The following is a 21,046-nucleotide window of genomic DNA, read 5'->3' as shown; positions in this document are numbered from 1 at the left end:
GCCTCTGAAGATGGTTCGGAAACTTCAGCTGGTGCAGAATTCAGCGGCCAGGTTGCTCAAGATAGTTTGAGCATATTACACCGATTCTGGTCCGACTACACTGGCTACCAATTAGTTTCCAGGCCTAATTCAAAGTGCTGGTTTTGACCTATAAAGCCTTAAATGGCTCAGAGTCACAATACCTCAAGGACCGCGTCTTTCCATATGAACCTACCCAGACCCTGAGATTGCCTTCTGAGGCCATTCTTCATGTGCCTCTTCCTTGAGAGGTTCTGAGGGTGGCAACATGAGAACAGGCCTTCTCTACAGTGGCTCCCCGTCTGTGGAATGCTCTCCCCAGGGAAGTTCACCTGGTGCCTTCATTATACACCTTTAGGTGCCAGGCAAATACATTCCTTTCTAACCAGGCATTTGGTTGACTTGATCAGTATCCTATACCCTTTTAAAATGTGGCTCTTTGGGGGGGATATTATTGGGTTATTGTTTTTATTTTATATACAGTGGTGCCTCGCAAGACGAAAAGAATCCGTTCCGCGATTCTCTTCGTCTAGCGGTTTTTTCGTTTTGCGAAGCAAGCCCATTGACAGCTTAGCAGATTAGCGCTATTAGCGGTCTAGCGGCTTTTAGCGATCAGCTGTTAAGCGGCTTATCAGCGGAACAGCTGATAAGCGGCTTAGCGGCTTAGGAAAGGGGGGGGAGCGGAAAAAAAATGCAGGAACTTGCAATATTTTTTCATCTTGCGAAGCAACCCCATAGAGAAATTTGTTTAGCAAAGCGCCTCCAAAACGGAAAACCCTTTCGTCTAGCGGGTTTTCCGTCTTGCGAGGCGTTCGTCTTGCGGGGCACCACTGTATTGTGATCTGTTTTGTAAACTGCCCTGAGACCTCCGAGTATAGGGCGGTATATAAATTTTAATACAGTGGTACCTCGGTTTACAAACTTAATCCTTTCCAGAAGTCCGTTCTTAAACTGAAACCGTTCTTAAACCGAGGCACACTTTCCCTAATGAGGCTTCTGGCAGCCGGTGCCCTTCCATCGTTCAGTTTCTGTTCTTAGACGGAGGTAAAGTTCTCAACCTGGACCATAAAGAAGGCTGATCACCGAAGAATTGATGCTTTTGAATTATGGTGCTGGAGGAGACTCTTGAGAGTCCCGTGGACTGCAAGAAGATCAAACCTATTCATTCTTAAGGAAAACAGCCCTGAGTCCTCACTGGAAGGACAGATCCTGAAGCTGAGACTCCAATACTTTGGCCACCTCACATGAGAAGAGAAGACTCCCTGGAAAAGACCCTGATGGTGGGGAAAATGGAGGGCACAAGGAGAAGGGGACGACAGAGGACGAGATGGTTGGACAGTGTTCTCGAAGCTACAAACATGAGTCTGACCAAACTGCGGGAGACAGTGGAAGACAGGAGTGCCTGGCGTGCTCTGGTCCATGGGGTCACGAAGAGTCGGAGACGACTAATCGACTAAACAACAACAACAACAAAGTTCTCAAACCAAGACACTATTTCTGGTTTTGTGGAGTTTGTAAACCAAATTGTTCTTAAACCGGACTGTTCATAAACTGAGGTACCACTGTAATAATTAATTAATATAAGCTGAAATTCTTCAGAGTGGTGGAAAGAAGGAAATCTGAACCACCAAGAGGTAGCCTGATTGTGGCAACAAGCACCCCTGGATTATTTTGTATGTTTTTTTAACGTTTTCAGATGTTTGTTATACTTTATTTTTAACTGTATTGTTTTATTCACTGATGTGTTTGTTGCTTTGGCTCCTTTGAAAGCAAGGGCAACATATGAATTTAAATAAAACAATACCTGCTCCAAAGCAGGGCAATCCACAGTCCAGTTACAACACTGAGTCTTGGCCTAAGCTTCTGCCCTCATTTCTGTGCTGCTGCCAGCCTAGGAGCAAAACTACCAAACACAGGCATGGGGACTGAAAAAAAAATGTTGGCCAGTACTCTTTGAGGATTACTCTGTTGGCCCCAAGTAACTCTTGGTTTCGGAGCAGCAATTTTCAGGGCCACGGCAAGGGAGGAAATGGTTAGCATCTTGAACAACACCAACTGTGATCCCAATAATTATTAGTCTACCCACCATGAGTGGTTACTATTTGCATTTTTAAGAAAAGTGAAGGCTAAATGCAGACATTAACCCAAAGGAATTCTACTCGGAATGCTAAAAATGCACAGCTGAGCGCTCAAAACAAAACCTGGAAGCGGGCAACCCCCCTGCAGAAATGTGGGCGGTTTTCAGGAGAACTGCTATTTATACATTTGTACGCATTAGCATCTTAAAACGCGGCAAGGTTGTCCGTCCCCCCATCATATTTACGTATTGCTGTACACACCAGAGAGGGGGCAGGGATGTCCTCACCTGGTGTGCATTAAACCTGTTTTCTTTCCCTGGTTCTCCCCACCCCAGACCCCCCAAAAACCACCCCTTTTCGTGAAAGCTGTCACCATCTGTGCACATGCAACGGCTGTCTTCGACACACACACCTCGGCTGCTAAGTGAACGTGGATCAAATTTCCAAACCCAGTGGAAGCTGCTTGGAGGAGAAATGCAACAAACAGGCATCTTTCTCCACGAACAACAGGATAGATATGGATCATGGCACATGTCCTGCACACAGCGCTTCCAAAAGGGGAGCATCCCAGAGCGAGAATATGCGCAGCCACTAAAAGTGCGAATTTGAAGAAAATAGGAGGAGGGGGGCATTGGCATAACCAGGATTTATTTGGGGGGAGGCTATATGTTGGGGGGGGGGGACAGAACCAAGTTATCTGTGATGCAGTTGGTCAGTTAGTTAAGTATTTTAATTAATAGGGGACAGGTAATCCCTGCACCATATAATTTATCACATGCACAACGTCTGGATGGCAATGCGCATCAACTTGGGGGTGGGGTAGGTTGACCCAATCAAAAAAAAATTGGGGGTGGGGGGCAAAGGGACCTCGGCTCTTATGGCAGCCAACACAGAATCACACAACTCATACGAACAACAATTGGTTTTCGGTGCTACCCGCCCCCCCCCATCCTCGAGCTTAAAGCTTCTTTTTAAAGGTGGGCTAGAAAAAAGTTATAGAAAGAATGCTGGAAACGCGTCCTTCTTCTGCACTGTTTCCACGGTGGCTGGAGCTCAGCTCCGCCTCCGCGCGCTCCCCTCTGCACATGGCCAGAGGCCCTCTTGCTCCAGCAGAGATCCGAAACGCGCGCTAATTTCTCCCTTTAGCGAGGCCGAGGCGACGCTTACCCGGGTCCGCCTCTCCTCCTGAAGGGGACGAGAGGAGCAGCAGGAGGAGAAGGAGCAGGAGCGACGGAGGCGGAGGGGGGGGCTGCCGTCGCGTCTCCGCCGCCGGGCTCATGGCGCCTCCAAGGTCCGTCTTTCCGCGTCTCCCCGCAGCTCTGAGGCCCGGAGGGTGAAGGGCGCCTGGGGCTCGTTCTCCACGCCCCCTCGGCCGCCAGGCGGCGAGCGGAGGGCTCCTGCCCGAAGCCTCGGTTCCTGCCCGCGAAGGCGGCTTCGCTTACTGTTTTAGTACCCACCCATAGGTGCCAACTCCCTGGGGTGCCCGAGCAAAATTCCCTAGGAAGGGGCAGGGCCAGGTGCCAGGCCATGGGCAGCAGCCAGGGTTTTTTTGGTGGGGGCGCAGAACCTCAGTTTGCGATGTATTTTTATTTATTTGGGGGGAGGGCAGTTGCCCACCTTCCCTTGGCAACGCCCATGGCCAGGTGCAGTGGCGTAGCGTGGGGGGTGCAGGGGGGACTGGCCGCACCGGGCGCAACATCTGGGGGGGGGCACGCTTGCCGCCTCCGGAGTCACCGAAGAGCCTCGGGCGCAGACTGTAGCAGAGCCCCATGTCTCGCGGAACCGACGAGCTGTGCGCGCGTCCGGGCTGAAGGCGTCCGGCAGGCAGTGGCTCTCAGCGCTCGCCGCGGTCCCCGCACGTCAGGGCCGCGGAGGGCACCCCAGGCAGCCCCTCCTCACAGCCCTGCCGCCGCCGCTGCTGCTGCAGCTGCTGGGCCATGTTGCATTTTCCTCGCCTCTCTGCCCTCCTCCTCCTCCGGGCAAGCGGTGTCGTTTGGGCGGCAGCGCCAGCGCCAGCGGCAACTCGCCTCAGATCACCTGACACGGACCCGCCGCTGCTGCCGTGGCTACCTTACCGTAAATACCCCAGCCCAGGCAGCAGCAAGAAGAAGCTGGCAGCGGCGGCAGGTTAGGGGTTAGGGGCGCAAATTACTTGCCTTGCCCCGGGTGCTGACAACCCACGCTACGCCGCTGGCCAGGTGTAACAGCAACAACTTTTAAGCCCGTGTCATAATGACTAAGCCCAACTCTGAATTATGTTTCTGGCTTTGTTTCGACATTTGGGGTTTCAGTCCTGAGCTATTATTCCTTGAATATTGCCTATCTTCTTTCCATATGCCACCCTTGCTGCGGTCTCTGTTTGAAACACACAAGTGGCCGTACTGATAAGAATTATTTGTGTCTTTACGAAACGGTGGTTATTTTCAGCTAGCAGCCAAAATGGTGATTCTTTGTTTCTGTAAATCCCCTTATTCTTCGTGTTCAAACTGAAAAGTCATATTTTCTAAATGGAATATGTAGTTACAGTCTGAAAAAAGCATCTGAAAAATCCAGTCGCAATCTTCAAAAAATACCTGTATTTTTTCATAGCAGGACAGCTAACAAGTATAATTTAGGTCAGGATAACAGCACAGAGTTTAAAAACAAAGCCTTTTCCAGTGTCACCTCTCTCACCTAATTAAAACCAGCAGTGGGTGAGCTTTGAAGCAAAATAGCTATAAATCAATTGTTTGCTTCCTTTTGGCTTTTTTCTTGTACGCCATCCCAATAACTTTATGTTACAGGGTTGCAAACAAATGTCACATGTAAATGAACATCTGCTTATCTACCTGATGAGCCCAAATTATAAGAATAGTATAGACAGAGATAGTTATTTGGAAGCTACAATGTTTGAGATCATAAGGGCTGCGCAGTGTTATAGTTTGTCACACACTTCAGTGTGTTTTGCAATGCTTGTAGCGGGAAACATGGTCAGGAAGCAAGAACCTCACATTTTGGAAGTTGTTTCAACAGCATTTCAGTCGATTCCTTGGTCATATGCTACCCTGCACATGGGATTTTAAAAAGGGAAACCAAAAGGTCTGTTGCAACATGTTACTGAGCTGTACTGTGCAATTCTAACCATGCCTGCTCAGAAGTAAGTCCGGATGAATTCAGTGGTGGGGTGCATTCCCCAGAAAGGCGGGTTAGGATTGCAGCTGTAGTCTTTCAAAGCATAACTGAGTTCCCATTTTCACAATCAGTTCCCAGTGTAGTAGACTAGTATTAGTTACTACCAGTGTAGTAGACTGTTGGTTGGTTGGTTGGTTGGCTGGCTGGTTGGCTGGCTGGCTTGCTTGTTTTGTGGGGCAGACATGTAAAAGCAAGTGTGATCAAACTACAAAAGTTAGCAGGGCGAGAACTGCAGTTCTTATGGCTGCCCTCCAGAAGACTTTCCCATTAAGCTTTTCTACACAAATTTAAATCATTTGTATCATTCAGTTTTCAGCATGATACACAGTGAAAGTGAAAATAAGCAAATACTTTATCAAAATCAAACAACAAATTTTGGGAAGGTCAGGGGAACACAAAAACCTTTCAGGATCACAGAATCACAAGTAGGGGCCTGTAGAAGTGATCAGCAATTAAAAATAATATTACAAAAAGAAAAACGGAGACAGTCGTGAAAATGGGCTTGATGTTAGAAAATAGGTCGCAAGTTAGAAACAATTTACTTTCCCATCAAGCTACTGTATTTTCTTTTGTCCTGAGAAGTATTACAAGGTTCAACTGCCTTGCATTAGAAGTACGCCAGCAGTTTATGCAGCATACTTTCAACAGACTCTTCAATTCTTTCAAGCATAAATATAGACAGCAAATACAGCAAATAAATATGAAGGACTTTTATGGCTTTGGTAGCAGGTTTTATATATATATATAATGAAAGTTGCCCTTCAGTAACCTGGAAGTAAGCTCAGTGAATATGGATTACCCATTCAAAATGCAACTTGCATTTATTCTTATATGCTCTGTTGGTTGCCTGCTGACCAGCTGAGATGAGAGTTGATGGAATTTGATGGAGGGCTGCCTATTCGTGCCTCGCATGGGGAGCAAATACTGTCCTTCTGGCCTATTTGCAAATCAGATTAATTAACAATTCCTCCTGTTTCTCCCATTACATGACAGGGCAAGCATAAGCAATAAAGTGGGACTGAAAAATAGCTGGCCAGACCAGGGTTCTCTAATTCTCATCAAAACGCTTCAGTGGTTATTGTGCCACCTAAGTGTTTTTCTTGTAATAACACTCACTGCGAAGAAAACATGCTATCACTCAAGTCTGATGGTGTTGGCAGTGCCTCTTAAGTTCATATTTCTTGTGATTCCTCACTCACAAAAGCGTAAAATACACAAACAGAACAAGAAAACCAACACATGTGAACACAGCTACCACTATAGAAGTATAGAGAGGGGAAGGTTAATATACATTGGTACCTCCAGTTGTGGATGGGATCTGTTTTGGAGGTCTGGTCAGATCCCGAGGTTTCTGCAACCTGAGGACATGCAGAAGCAATCTACCGCTTCTGCGCACACGGCGAAACCTGGTAAAATACCTCTAGGTTTGCCGCATACGCATCCCAAAGTTTACGTAACCAGAGGTTTTTTTTTCATGATTTTATTGTTTTTATATTTTTGATGGGTTCCCCCCTCCCCCCCAAAAAGTGGTGTATAAATTTTATGAAATAGGTGTTATAAAATAATATTTCACAGGTGCACTCATGCAGACACAGTGTTTGTAACAGTGTGGCGCTGAATTCCATCCTACATTTCATCAGTCCAATTGCATGTGCTGTTTATTCCTTGTACATATCCAGATGTAGAATAATAGTGACCTTTGTGGGGAAAGGAAATGGTCCCCCTCAAATATTAATTGAATGCAGCACATACTCCTTATGTTTAGATAATTTATAGTACCCCCTCAAGGGACTATACTCTTCTATGAGATGTGGATTTCTCTGCAGTGAAAACATTTGCCACCTGAATGAGAAGGCACATTTGCAACTAGAGCATACAACATAGGGGGTTTTTTTGTATTAAAAACCTTTTAACCCAAATACATACCTTTCCCTAGACTGATAAACACGGCTGAAGGTTAAAAGCAGGGCTCTTCATGAGCTTACCAAAAGATAGCAAGTACTGCATATGGATTGAAAAGTAGAGTATGAGCAAAGAAATTCATAAAGACACAGAAAATATGTTTCTTTCCTCTTTGCAATAGACCGTCTGTCTACATTGCAGGAAAAAAGATTTGCAGCTTATATATTGTATGTCTTGTTACAAACTTCACTGCGGTAGCATATCCCCAAAGTGCGGATGACAATAATTTGTATAATATTCTTTAACTTCTATAAATTATGTGTTTATGCACACTCATAGGTTATGATGGTGCTAGAGAAGTATGCTCTTATTTGCTGAATGCTTGCTTTGTGTTTTATTAGCTAAAACGAAGGCTTCAACGTCTATGTTCATGCAGTGTAATAGTGAGAATGAGTGGGCCTCTTAAGTATGGCCTATGTGCTGTTTTTCATCAAAGCCTTTTCTTTACTTAAGAATATTTCTGAGGTCTGCCTCATGGCAGAATCCACCACCTGGTTTCTGCAACTTGGACAAAGCCCCTTAAGGGTGGTGATATGTTTGGAAACACCCACTAAAAATAGTTGTGATTCGAGGACCCGCCACCCGCTTGAGGATAAGAAAGACACATGCACACGCTATATTAGGTTAATGGGCTAAGAAAAGGCCACAACTTTATTGATTACAGCATGTGAGAGGTATTGGCTTAGGCATTGGATAAAACAACAAAGCATGACTCCACCCCCTCAGAGAGGGGTGAGTCTATCAAGGGTTAACCACCAGTGGGAGGAGCCTGTTGATGCAAATACAACTGAAAGCTCCCCCTGATGTCACCGGGGGTCGTGCCATGGCCCTAGCCACCAGCAAGGGCGTTGGACAGGATCCACGACCGCCGGATTCCTTTACCGGAATACCCATAAAGTGGAGGGGTAGGTGATGGCCACACCCTGCCCTCCAATACAAAAACATATCCCAATGCCTAACCACCAATACCAAAAGTTGTGATGATTTGCTATGAGGTAGGCGAAAAACCAAGTGGCCGGTGCCAATTTGCCAGTTAGGTAAAAATTCCTACCAGACCCCTTGGCCAACCAAGGTGACCAACCGCAGGTCCATAGTAATGTCAAGAATCAAGCACTGAACTAAAGGGAGGGTGGGTGGGTGATCCGACAAAAGCCAGCAGTGCAATGGATGGGGAGCGCTGCCATGGCTGTGTTTGAGTGGGGAAACCCCGCCCCCAAGCCTCCACCTGATTGGTTGGCCACCCGGGGGCATGGCGCGGCAACCAGGACAGCTGGGCAGGGGCCGAAACGCCCCCTGCCAACGCGGGAAACGGGTCCCCCTCACAACTCCTCCCCTCTGCAAGGAAGAGAGGCTATGTGACAACTTAAGTCAGTTTGACTCCTGTGTCCATTAACAAGGGAGAGCTTCACCTGCATTTATCTTTTGCGCATGGCAAAAGCAGAGAGGGCAGAAATAAAGCTGGAAGAGAATTAATAGCAGTGATAGATCAGGACTTCATAGCTCATTGACATCAGAATAAGTCACGATACATATACAAATTGGCCTGATACACTATACACATATGCACACACGTTTGTGCACGCACACGCACACACACCAGACTAGGGATTGTTTTGCTGCAGAAATTTTGTTTTACTCTAGCATGCATACTGCTTAGGAATGAGGGGACCCTGCAGTTTATTATTGCCTCCTGTCATCCCACCATCATTTTTTTGTCCACTTAGGCCAGCTCAGGAATAGGAATGTGCTTTCTGGGCAACACTGATTCATCTGGGACTCCCCCATACTTGTCGGCTAGCTGTACTCACATTCTTATCTGCAGCTGCCACTGCCTGTATATGAGCCAGCAAGTGGGTTGTTAGTGCAAAAGGGGGTGTTGCTGCTCTGAGTGGTGGATGCATGCAATATCACAACTTAATTTTCCTTAAGAGCACAAAAGTGGGCCCTGGAGCACACAACTGGAAACTACTGCCTTAAGAGATGTCTTGTTGTGCTGACTACAAAAGGACTTTCTCACAAGTTATGCAGTTAAAGCAGCATCTACATGACCATTGCCTAACATGCAGGTTTCTTTTCAAAACAGGATGCTGTTACTAAATCACTGCAGCTACAGCCAGGAACCCAACACAACTACATTTGCGCCATAGTGCAGTTAGTTTTTTTCACAGCCGGCCTCACTGTAACTTCCATTTTGTCAGCAGAATGCAAGAGATCAGCCATTGGAAATGGCATGCTGTAGCAAGAATACAAGTGCCTGACATTTCTCCCCCCCCCCCACTCTTGTTTTTTCCTCACCAAGCCTGCGCATTGATCCAAAACAAAAAAAAAAAAATTCCTTCCAGTAGCACCTTAAAGACCAACTAAGTTAGTTCTTGGTATGAGCTTTCGTGTGCATGCACACTTCTTCAGATACACTGTATCTGAAGAAGTGTGCATGCACACGAAAGCTCATACCAAGAACTAACTTAGTTGGTCTTTAAGGTGCTACTGGAAGGAATTTTTTTTTTTTGTTTTGACTATGGCAGACCAACACGGCTACCTATCTGTAACATTGATCCAAAGTTACCCACTGAGCTCCGTGGCTGGTAGTCCAAGCGGGAGATAACCAGAGCATGCACCACCCTGGCAAGGCAGTCCGCAGGCAGATAGGGTCTCAGCCTGCATACCAGATGGAACTGGTAAACAGCTGCCCTGGACACAGAATTGACCTGTGCCTCCATGGACAGCTATGAGTCCAGAATGACTCCCAGGCTGCACACCTGGTCCTTCAGGGGCACAGTTACCCCATTCAGGACCAGGGAGTCCTCCACACCTGCCTGCCTGCTGTCCCCCAAGAACAGTACTTCTGTCTTGTCAGGATTCAACCTCAGTCCGTTATCCGCCATCCATCATCCAACCGCCTTCAGACACTCACACAGGACCTTCACTGCCTTCACTGGTTCTGATTTGAAAGAGAGGTAGAGCTGGGTATCATCTGCATATTGATGGACACCCAGCCCATTAATACTTTCCTGGGCCACCAGCCAGGAGCTGCTGACAGCATCCTGACACCCCCTCAATCCTGTTAAGAAGATGATGCTTCTGTGGTCCCGAATACCACTTGCTAAGGGTCAGTCACAAGGACGACTCATGTGCTGCTTGTGGCATCCGGCTGGCCACTGTGAGAACACAATGCAAAGCGAGATGGGCCTTTGGTCTGATGATCTTATGAAATGTCTGGTTATCAGTACACTGGCCACAGCATCTAACTTCAGATGTTCATCGCTGTAGGTAGGGTGGGAGAGTTTGAAGATAAAGCAGAAGACATGGTTTGAAAATGTTGAGAACAGAGATAATGAAGGAGGCATAGCCACTGTTTCCTATTGATGTTTTCCCCCAGTGCGCCCCAGCCTAGCAGTTGAAGGCACAGTCGAATGGAAAATTCACACGGCTGTGAATAAAGCTGAAGTGTGTGGTGGGGGAGATGTTTGCCAAAACAATGAGGACTGAGAGTGTTCAATTGACATATAATGCTGACTGTTACGGGGAGAAAAACAGAAACGTGGGTTAGAGAAGGAAAAGAGGAGGGCGGAGGAAGAAGACACACAGAAACAAAAAGTGTAGAAACTAGGGCACATCATGTTTCACACTGAGAAGCTATTTTAAAATGTACCCAGGCACAGCACAATGAGCTGCCCATATACATCAGTGGAGAAATACAATGTTTTAATGTAGTGGGGATAGAATACAGCACTCTCCACAGCAACCCAAACTCCTGAAATGGAGAATCTTCATCCACCTCAAACAAGCCAATGATTACTGAGCATTCTCACAGGGCATAGAATAATGGCAGGTGGAAGGGGGAAGAAAGAATGAAACCCCGACAGCACTTCTCGCTGCAACATTCTGTTACAGGGCCCCATGAGCTTTAAAAGCAGAGTGGCATAGAATCGCCTTACATTCAAGAGTATCAGGAAGAGAATCTGCAACTTCCAACTAATCCCAAGCCACTCCAGTAACTCCCTCATCTAAAAGGCCTGGTGTGGGGTACAAATGAATATATAGAGACTGTGGAGGTTACGTTCTGGGGAAAGTGCACAAAGCCAAAACTGCATATAGTCAAAACACACTGGGTGCAACGGCATGTGGGATTGCCTTAGTCCCCACCCCAAGATGCCCTCCCCCTTTATAACCCTCCCAAGTGTGCAAAGCTGAATGCGCCCAAGTTATGGCACATTAAGTCATGGGTCTACTACAGTATAGTGATTTCAAACTGTTGCTAGACAATAGTTAGCAAGCAGCCCTTGGTTTCCCTTGGTTCTTAAGGTAGCTTGGTTTCTCAAGGATCATTTTCAGGTGGTGATGCTGAGGCGAACCTAGTTAGACACAGGGCAATTGGCGTTCTGTGTCCCTCGGGGTTTAAGGTTCTCACCTATGATGCTTTTAGGTCAACAATATGACAACACACAGCTCTGTTTCTTCTTTCATCCACTGCCAGAGAAGTTGCAGATATCCTGAAAGGGTGCCTTTACAGATGCCTCCAGAGCTTGCCTCTCCTGCAGGGGATGACTTGCTGATGCCCGAGGTGCCTTCTTCCGGAAGGAAGCATCTTCGGTGGCGGCAATCCAGGAGCAGGGCAAAGAGAAGCAGGGATGATGCTTCCACTTCCTTGCAGGTACAGTATATCTGAAGGAGCATCTCCACCCCCATCGTTCTATCCGGACACTGAGGTCCAGAGCTGAGGGCCTTCTGGCTGTTCCCTCACTGCGAGAAGCCAAGTTACAGGGAACCAGGCAGAGGGCCTTCTCGGTAGTCGTACCTGCCCTGTGGAACTCCCTCCCACCAGATGTCAACTACCAGACTTTTAGAAGACATCTGAAGGCAGCCCTGTTTAGGGAAGCTCTTAATGTTTGATGCATTACCGTATTTTGTTGGAAGCCGCCCAGAGTGGCTGGCGAAGCCCAGCCAGATGGGCGGGGTACAAATATATTATTATTATTATTAACCAGACAAGACAGAAGTTTCCCATAATCAGGAAGATGGACTAGGGATTCAACTTGCTTTGGGTGGGGTGGCAGTGCCTCTGAAGAATTGGAGAATTCCTAGGGGTGCCAGTGGCCAGATGTGTCTTTGCATTGTTCAGGCTGGTGTGATAGTTGTGCCCGTTCCCGAGGACTGGCTCAACTAGAACAAAAGATGCTCTATCCCCATCTAGACTGGATTCGTGCAATGTACTTTCCAGTGATGTTAGCAGCCGATTACCCCATGGGCTCACAGAACACCTGCCCTGCAATGCCTGCACCAATTACCAGTTTCTTTCCGGGAATAATTTGAAGTGTTTTTGTACATTGTAAAGCCCTACCTGGCTCAGGTACAGGGTATTGCCTCCTATATCAACTTGCCCACTTATTCATATCTTGCAGGAATGCCCTTTTTGGTATCCTGCCAGCTGTGGAAAAGTACAGTTGCTTGGGACAAGAAATACAGCCTTCCTGGTGGTTGTACCAGTATTATAATCTGAAGGCCATACCTCAGGAGGCAAAGATGGCTCCATCTTTTGAGTGTTTGACAAAAGGTTGCCAGAACAAAGTTTTTACAAGGCAGGGTTATTGACAGTGGAAAACTATTTGTGATGTGTCGTGCTTCTTCCCGCTGAGTTTGGTGATATTTTTATTTGCAGTTTTACATGATGTGAGCTAACATGTAATTCATGCATCTTAGAAAGGTGGGAGTATGTAGTTTTTTTAAATAAAAAAATCTATTAAATAAATGTTTAGATTAAATAAGAGGCACAAATAAGGTAGTGCAATTTCTTAAGCATCTCAACAAGGCTCAACTTTAAAGCATGGGTAGGCAAACTAAGGCCCAGGGGCCGGATCCGGCCCAATCGCCTTCTAAATTTGGACAATCCGGGAATCAGTGTGTTTTTATATGAACGTGTCCTTTTATTTAAAATGCATCTCTGGGTTTTTTGTGGGGCATAGGAATTCGTTCATTATTATTTTTTTCAAAATATAGTCTGCCCCCCCCCAAAGGTCTGAGGGACAGTGGACCAACCCCCTGCTGAAAAAGTTTGCTGACCCCTGCTTTAAAGAGTCATGGCGAGTGGCTCAGCATAAAATGTTGGAAAATTGACTTCTGTAAAATATTGAAGCTGCTCAGTTGTTCGTATTGGGTTATAGCCAATAAAGTAAGCACAAATGACTTCAGCTCCTGAAGTAGAATTTCCCCTTCCCATGTGTCCTGCATGCACACACACACAAATATGCTCCAAGGGTTCCCCTTAAACTTCCAGAGCAGATGGGGGGTATATGAGGGGGAAGGGGAAGAAGTGATTGCCCAAGTGGAAGTCATTCTGCTTACATAATGCCTTTGTTGGATAGCACTGTTGAAAGACTTGTTTTGCCCGTGCATGAGAAACAAGAGTCAGCCTCTTCTTGTTTCTTTGAAATTATGTGATGTTACTTAAAACATAAGGATGCTCTGTGAAAATGTAGCTTGTCACAGACTTTAAACACAATCTGGAGAGAGCAAGTGCAGATGGCCAATAGAAGAAAGGAACACAAAAGAGAGACAGACATTAGCTTTACAATTAGAGGGGAGGGGGGAACCCAAAGTAATAGACAAGAACGCAGAAAAATTTGAGAGTACAGATGTCATGACATTTATTAAGAGGCATGCTACAACTAGAGTTGTTAGAAAAAGAGTTAAGTATAGATACTCAAGTAATAATCAAATACACAAAACTTAAAAAGGAATGGAGCATCCGGCAGTGTACAGAAGTTCAAATTAACCATGCACTACGCAGTTAGAAAATAGGTTTCTTTAATATTTCAACTTCTTTGCATTTATAACATCAAGTCATCTCAACAACATGAAATCCTTTCCCCCCTCCAATTGCCACAAGCTGCTTAACAAATGAAAGCTGGTACTGTTGCTTATCAAAATATACAAGATAATTGATGTTTTTTTTAAAATATAAAAACCATTTTATACTTGTTCCCAAAAACCTTTTTTTTTTTTTTGACAGGTAAAAAATGTTGTTATAAATATTTACAGCATTTTCTTGTGTTAGATGAATATTTTTACAAACTTAAAAAGGGATTTGTGAAGACATGAAAAGGGAATGTTTTGACTCTTGTAACTGCGCACCGTTCTTTCTCTTAACACAGCACTCTCTTTCCATCAGCCTCTTGCCTTATGCCATTACATTTGGTTTGCTTTTCTCTTTTTCTTTTTTAAAAAAATCTAATTTCCCATTAAGTAGTCCATTCACCAGTAACATTCATATAAAAGGCCACTTTACACCGAGTCTTTCAGGGGAAAAAATCGCTTGAGAAAGAGAGAGAACTGGCAAGATGTCTCAGTAAAACCAGAGCAGACAATCTTTGGTCATTGCAATGAGGTGACAAATCTGATACAACAATTTGCTTGGTCAGCAACTGTATTGTGAGACTGGGATGAGTTGTTTTCAGGAACAGGAGAATGAATTTGGAAAACAGCAAAAAACATCGTCAAAGAGAGATGAATCTAAGTACATCGCTGGTTAGACTTTTCACTATCATTCCTAATACTGCACATAGATCCAAGAATTGAAAATTCTACCAAAGCATGCACTCTTCATTTATAACTGAGGATTTCTGGATACAAGGATCCTCAATATTTAATAATGTCCCAGTTGCAAGCTACTGTGACAACCACGAGCCACATGCCTAGAGTTGAACATGAATTCCTGTGTGGTGCAGCCTGATTCATGTTATAATGGTATAAAGCAAAGGGATACTAAACCCAAATGAAAGTTAGCAATTGACTGCACATATGGATAGTTCATGGGTCATTTGGTGTGTTTTTTTTTACTATATAAATACACATTTTCTTGAAAACAATAGTATTTATTCTAAAGACTGAAAGAGATAGCAAAAAAATTACACAAGACTACTGAAGGCACATAAACTTTGGTCCCATATTGTTTTCTTCTTCGTAAAAACCCTGAAATTAAATCTTCGAAGTTTTAAATTTCTTCAAATAATTCCTAATTGTTAAGATTTGATTTAAAAATTAAGAACAGTCTCATATACCACAGACAGATAATTGCAAAGACAATTAGGAGTTAGTTTGCTTCAAGAAAATCTCTGTGCGACCTGAACAGTTTTCAGCACAACTGTTTTAAATCTGACAGTTTTGTTCAGAGTTACCAGTCCACAAAAAAAGTCAAGGCAAATAAAAATGGCTTTAATACAGTAAACTACTCAGCCCCTCTCCTTTGAAAATAGCAGTACATATTATATATAACAGGATGAAGACTGAAAGAGCACATCTCAGGTTTGTCATTCCCAGAAAAAAAGCCCATATCCAGCTGTCTCTCTCTTGGTCATAGTAAAAAGTGTAGCAGTTAGATAGGCTCGTTCACTGTAAAATTCACACGCTCTGCTTTATTTTACAGCAACAAGATTCCACTGCACAATCTCTCTGTCTGGGAAAAAGAGGTGTCACGTGGACAACTCAAGGCTACATTCGGAGATAGATATAGGCACGACGAGCCCTCAATAAATTCTCCAAGCACAGTAACCGTGCAACTGGTGGGAGACACGAAAGGCAACCAAGTTTGGGGGCAAGGCTTAAAATGAACGTATCTTTGAAGTTCTGTAACTTGCAAAAAGTGTCTGGATGGGCTTAGTTGATTCAATGGTGCAATAAAAAAATTCATTAGAGTATTAAAAGCTCCTCTCCCCAGATTATTGTGGGGCTAAAAAGCAAAGACTGCAAGACATGAAGCCTTGTAACTATGCACTCTGGCTTTCCTGAGCCAGTTTTCCTTTCCAGTTTATATCCAAAAGCTAGCAGCAGTTTTTCTTTCGGTTGTGAAAGCTATAATGGCTTAGCCTCTAGAAGTAAGAATCATAGGCAACTGTAGGTGACTAATCAGTTAAGTAACTTAAAATACCATTTTTAAATCTGGCCTCTCAACACCAAGGAGATTTAGGCTGGTTTATTTTATAAACCACATTGGCTCCTGTGGTGTTACATATCCCTTAATTTGATTTGTTAGCATTTCTTTCTTACAATGAACGAAACTGCAAATCTTCCAATTGAGAAAAATATTTCCTTTGCCCAAAATGCTAAAAGGGAACCTTTGCTGAGGTTGCATATTGAGCAAAAATGTTTAAATGTTATTAAAAGCCAGCACTCTTCAAAGACTTCATTGGCCAAAGCCCTAAACACATATCCAATACTCTACAGGTGACAGAAATGTCTGGCACGCAGGTGACACAAACAGAATTCACTTTGAAAGCAAGGGCCACTCGCAGCTTAAAATCACAACCGCTTTAGGGCGAGAGAAAATTCAGTTGATAATAGGAATGCTAGCAAAGTCTGGAAAAGTAAGTTCCTCTGCACGAAACTTCTTGTCAAATATTTTTTCACAAAGGGATGCTAACAGCATCCTCTTGAACACCTTAATCTTGCAGGACATTCACTGTAGATCTGCTAAATGGTGACAGAACAGATGCTAGCGTTCTGCAACAAAAGAATAAAGGGGTCAGAAAGTGAGAAAGTGCCGCCTTTGTGGGACTAAGTTTCTTTTGCTTTGATGGGGAGGGGGGACATCAAGCTTAGCTATTGCTGCAAATGGAATTACTGTTTTAAATGCAAACAAAGTGTGTACTGTACTGCCATTTCTCGTATTTGCACCTCATGGAGAAACAATTTCAAAAAGGAAATCAACCACCCAACACACATGCACTACAACCAAGATGATCAATACAGAATATAACATAATTATGACAAGACCACACAGAATATGTTGAGTATATCCAAAATAAAATTTAAAAAAAAAAGTTTGCCAGCATATAAACTGTACGCCCTACAACTCAAAAGTAGTCGAAAAATGACTACTTACAACGACACGTTGGCTAGAAAGGGCATTTTCTAGGGACTAAGTGAAGCTGTCTTTCATGTTAGGATTAACCATTTACTTCTCTGTTAAGCATTATGAAGGTACGTTTTGTTTTTAGATTAGTTAAGTCAATAAATTAAATGCTTGTAATGTGTATTAGCATACATATAGGAAACTTCACACAGCACACATGTGTGCGCACACACACACACACACACACACACACACACTCCCCACCCTTGATATTATACATGCTAATGCTCATTCTCAGAACTTGTTTTTCCCCTACTTCAGGTACATTCATCAACTGCAATAACGTCCCCTTTGTAGCAGCATTAAACACATGGTGACCAAGATTAAAAGGTAACTTAGCAAATTATTCTAAAGAGGAGCCATATTGATTGGGGATATAAATCCAAAAAGCTATTTAATTTACACACCTAAATGGGCTGTCATCTTGAACATGCTTACTTCAAGTCATGGTTCCATGGAATGAAGAAGAACCATTTAGGCTGGAATTTGGGACCAATTAAACTGCATTGCTAAAACAAAAGAGGATATTGGTATTCTAGGTGTTTTAAAATGCTATTTTCAAACAGCTGCAAAGCAGTGGTGGACTTTGAATATGGGATCAGTTATTACTGGACGTTAGTCTAGCGTTACACACACTCTTATCGGGTGACAAAATGAACACATTCATTTAATGTCCAAAGGTGATTTATCAGCCAGCTGACACAAATATAGCTAAATAAGGTTGCAAAAATGTCTCACTGACTATCCTTTCATCCTACAGTGATGTTATCAAGAAGCTGACATCTCAAAGATAAGTTACCAAGTTACCATTTTAAAAGAAGCTTTCAAACTAGATCTAAAGCTATGGAATTCTTTTTGCTGACCAACAGCCAGTCTTCACAGAGCAATTTGACTTGCTAAAAAAATCCAAAAGCAGAATGAGAGCTACAAATCATTACACTCCATTTCACTTCTTAAGTCTCTGTGTCCATTTTCAACACAATTTAAGGATTAATAACCCTTATACTTGAGAGGAATACCTTACAAAACAATGAAAAATTTCAGTAGACGTAACATCTTGAGACACCTCTAAAAACATTGTATTACAATCATAGAAATAATTTGTGTATGCCTAGATTTCACACAAAATAGTTAAGATTGCATCTCATCTTGCTCTCCAAAGAGGAGTGAACATTCAGTATTGAAGTTGTGATATTTATGGAGGAAAGCCAGTCCACATTTAGTACAGCAAGCAAGTACTGTTGGGTGAAAAGGAATCCTGAGGCAAAATATTCTCAAAGAGCCAATGGCTCTACAGGTTAGATATCATGCAGAAACTGGAGAACATTCTTTAAAACCCAACAGTGGTGTCACTCAACTGCAACCTCCAAAATATTGTGAGGCCTATAAGGATGTGCATTGAGTTATCTTTAGTCCCCCACCACCACCCCTGTACCAAAGCACCAAAAATCTGATTTGACTATTACTTATTAAAACATTTTTTTTAAATCACCAAGCGTTTAAAAACTAGGACAAAGGAAAAAAAAATCTCACCAAGCCACAATACAGTTTAAAGATACTTCAGATAAAACTCTAACTATTGTATCATTATAAGCACATAATAAGGCACGTAAGAAATTAAGTAAATACACAGTAATTCTGATTTAAGTATTAGAGATTATAGTGGTACAAAAAACCCTTGAGGTTTAATTTTATATTTTTAAACAAGACCTTACCAAAAATAACCTTTCTAAAAATTTGTCAAACCATATGACAGACCTGAATTTTTTTCCTTATGAGTGTAAACATTTTTTTTTTTTCTGAAAGAAATGTACAAAACTTGAAATCAGGACATATTTCTTCTTTCATTTTCTCCAAAATCTTATTACACAGCATTTCATAGTAATAAAAGTTAGTGGTCTCTTACACCATGATTCAATACCAGGTTTAAAAATTCACTATGATCACATTAAAATAATTTACCTGTGCCACTTACACAATTTATTTGAAAAAATTTACTTTGCTCCATGGAAAAAGAAGGCACTGCCTTTCCTCCAATATGTTCAACAGGTACTGATTAAAATTATTAGCTAAGGGGTCAAATAAATCCCCCACAGAACACTCTATGTGCTTAAAATAATCCACTAGATCTATTTGAAAACATTATTTTGTTAAGATAGTTTAACGGGACACAGAAATGTTGTGTAACATTGTTTTGGAATAAAAACCAAAAAAATATGCCTCTGAAATAATTAAAAACAAAAGAGGGGCTTCTACTGAAAATGTTGCGTTATTAAATACTACAGAAGTAAATTTCATGGAGGACTGTTAGCCATTTAAACAGAAGAAGATATGAAAAATCATCCCTTGATTCATTTACTGTGTAAAGTAATACACATGAGCCACACAAGTTTAATGGTTTATGGACGCAGCGTTGGTTTTGGCTACTCCAGTCTCTTGTCTGAATTTTACTGGTAGTTGTGGGTAGAGTCTTAAAAAGCAAAAGGTCACAGAAGTGTCAGATTGTAGATTTGGAGAAGGAAACTCTGAGGTGGTGGTTCTCTCCAAGGTCATGATTATGAAGCTCAATAAGAGCCTGAATTGCTTCTTCCACAGAGCCCAACTGGATGAGAGCCATTTTGCGGTCTTTTCTAAAAGTGAAAAGGAAAGTGTCAATCCCAACCACATCTTAAAGACTTCTTCACTTCCCAAAATCTAAGTGTCAGGATAATGTCAGGCTCCGGGGACCCAGCTTCCTCCTCCCCTTTGGCCGTAGATAAGCAGGACAAAGCGAAGAGTCCCTTACCATTTAAAGAGTCTTTTAATGATCACAGCAAAAGAACAAAGCATTCATTCTCGGAATAAAGGTGTTCCCAATTAAGGATTCCACCCACTTCCCTCCTAGTTACTTCCATCTTGCAAAGTGATCTCGCAGCCACCATGCTTTTTGTATAGCCACCTTATCAGGCACGTCCAACTCCCAAGAAAATGCGATCTACAGTGGTACTTCTGGTTGCGAACAGGATCCGTTCCAGAGGCCTGTTTGCAACCTGAAAGGAACGCAACCCCCGTCTGTGCGTGCTGCAATTCGCCGCTTCTGCGCATGTGCGTGACGCCATTTTGCCCTTTCCGGTACTTCCGGGTCACTGTGGGACGCAACCTGAAAACGCTCAACCTGAAGCAAACGTAACATGAGGTATGACTGTATTCACAGTATAAAAATACTGGCTGTGATCTACCCATGGTCATTGCCAGGCAAAGTTGTGCTTTTGGGGGGGGGGGGAGCCAAAGTTTTTGAGCTGCTTCTTCTTTTTTTTAGGGCAGGCAAACCTGTTAAGCTTCTTTTTTGGTGGGCGGGGCGATCACTAATGATCATGTGATCGACCAGGATCAACCATGGACATCTCGTGATCGACTGGTAGATCACAATCGACCTGTTGGACATGCCTGCTCCATGCCTGACCTTGGACTGATATGCTGAATACTATCCAGCAAGAGAGAGTCTGTTAGCTCTCTCTCTTCCAGTTCTTCTTCACTTTGCTGTTCACACCCCAGTTCATTCCAACTTTTGTCTTCAGAACTATGCCCCTCTGCAAACCACTGTTCCAAATCTATACTGCTCCTGGGCAGCTTCAGGATCCTGGTCAGGAGCAGGGGGAGGGGGATGTTCCCACCATTCCTCATCAGAGCAGCACTCCTCAGCTTGATCTCTGACAGATAATCAGTGAAACAGAACCACAAGACAATTCCAAACACACAGTATGATATGGTACAATCTGTAGGCATTTCATGTATGGTCTTTTATTTGGCCTTCATCTCAAGATATGAACACCAAGAAGCTCAGCCGCTAGCTGGTTAAGTCTCCCTTCCTTCCACACATCAGTTTTCCAAAGCCTTGCTTAGTGCAAGATTATGCTGAACCAAAGACTTC

The 21,046-nt window shown here is 43.5% G+C and overlaps 2 protein-coding genes across 2 annotated transcripts in view; both read right to left on the bottom strand.

Moving 5' to 3' along the window:
- Window positions 1-3,435, bottom strand: part of SUSD1 (sushi domain containing 1) — a 38,591-nt gene extending 35,156 nt beyond the window's left edge. The window contains exon 1 of the mRNA XM_079959354.1: window positions 3,264-3,435. Coding sequence (XP_079815480.1) covers window positions 3,264-3,375 — 112 coding nt within the window. The 5' untranslated portion in view covers window positions 3,376-3,435. The remainder of the gene's footprint in view (window positions 1-3,263) is intronic.
- Window positions 3,436-14,016: 10,581 nt separating this feature from the next.
- PTBP3 (polypyrimidine tract binding protein 3) overlaps window positions 14,017-21,046 on the bottom strand; it is a 49,021-nt gene continuing 41,991 nt past the window's right edge. Inside the window, exon 15 of the mRNA XM_079959915.1 lies at window positions 14,017-19,766. Within this exon, the coding sequence (XP_079816041.1) occupies window positions 19,634-19,766 (133 nt within the window). The 3' untranslated portion in view covers window positions 14,017-19,633. The remainder of the gene's footprint in view (window positions 19,767-21,046) is intronic.

Source organism: Podarcis cretensis, assembly GCF_951804945.1.
Source record: "Podarcis cretensis genome assembly, chromosome: 17".
Lineage (NCBI taxonomy): Eukaryota > Metazoa > Chordata > Lepidosauria > Squamata > Lacertidae > Podarcis > Podarcis cretensis.
The sequence above is the reverse complement of the archived record's forward strand: the minus strand, read 5'-3'. Positions and strand labels throughout refer to the sequence as shown.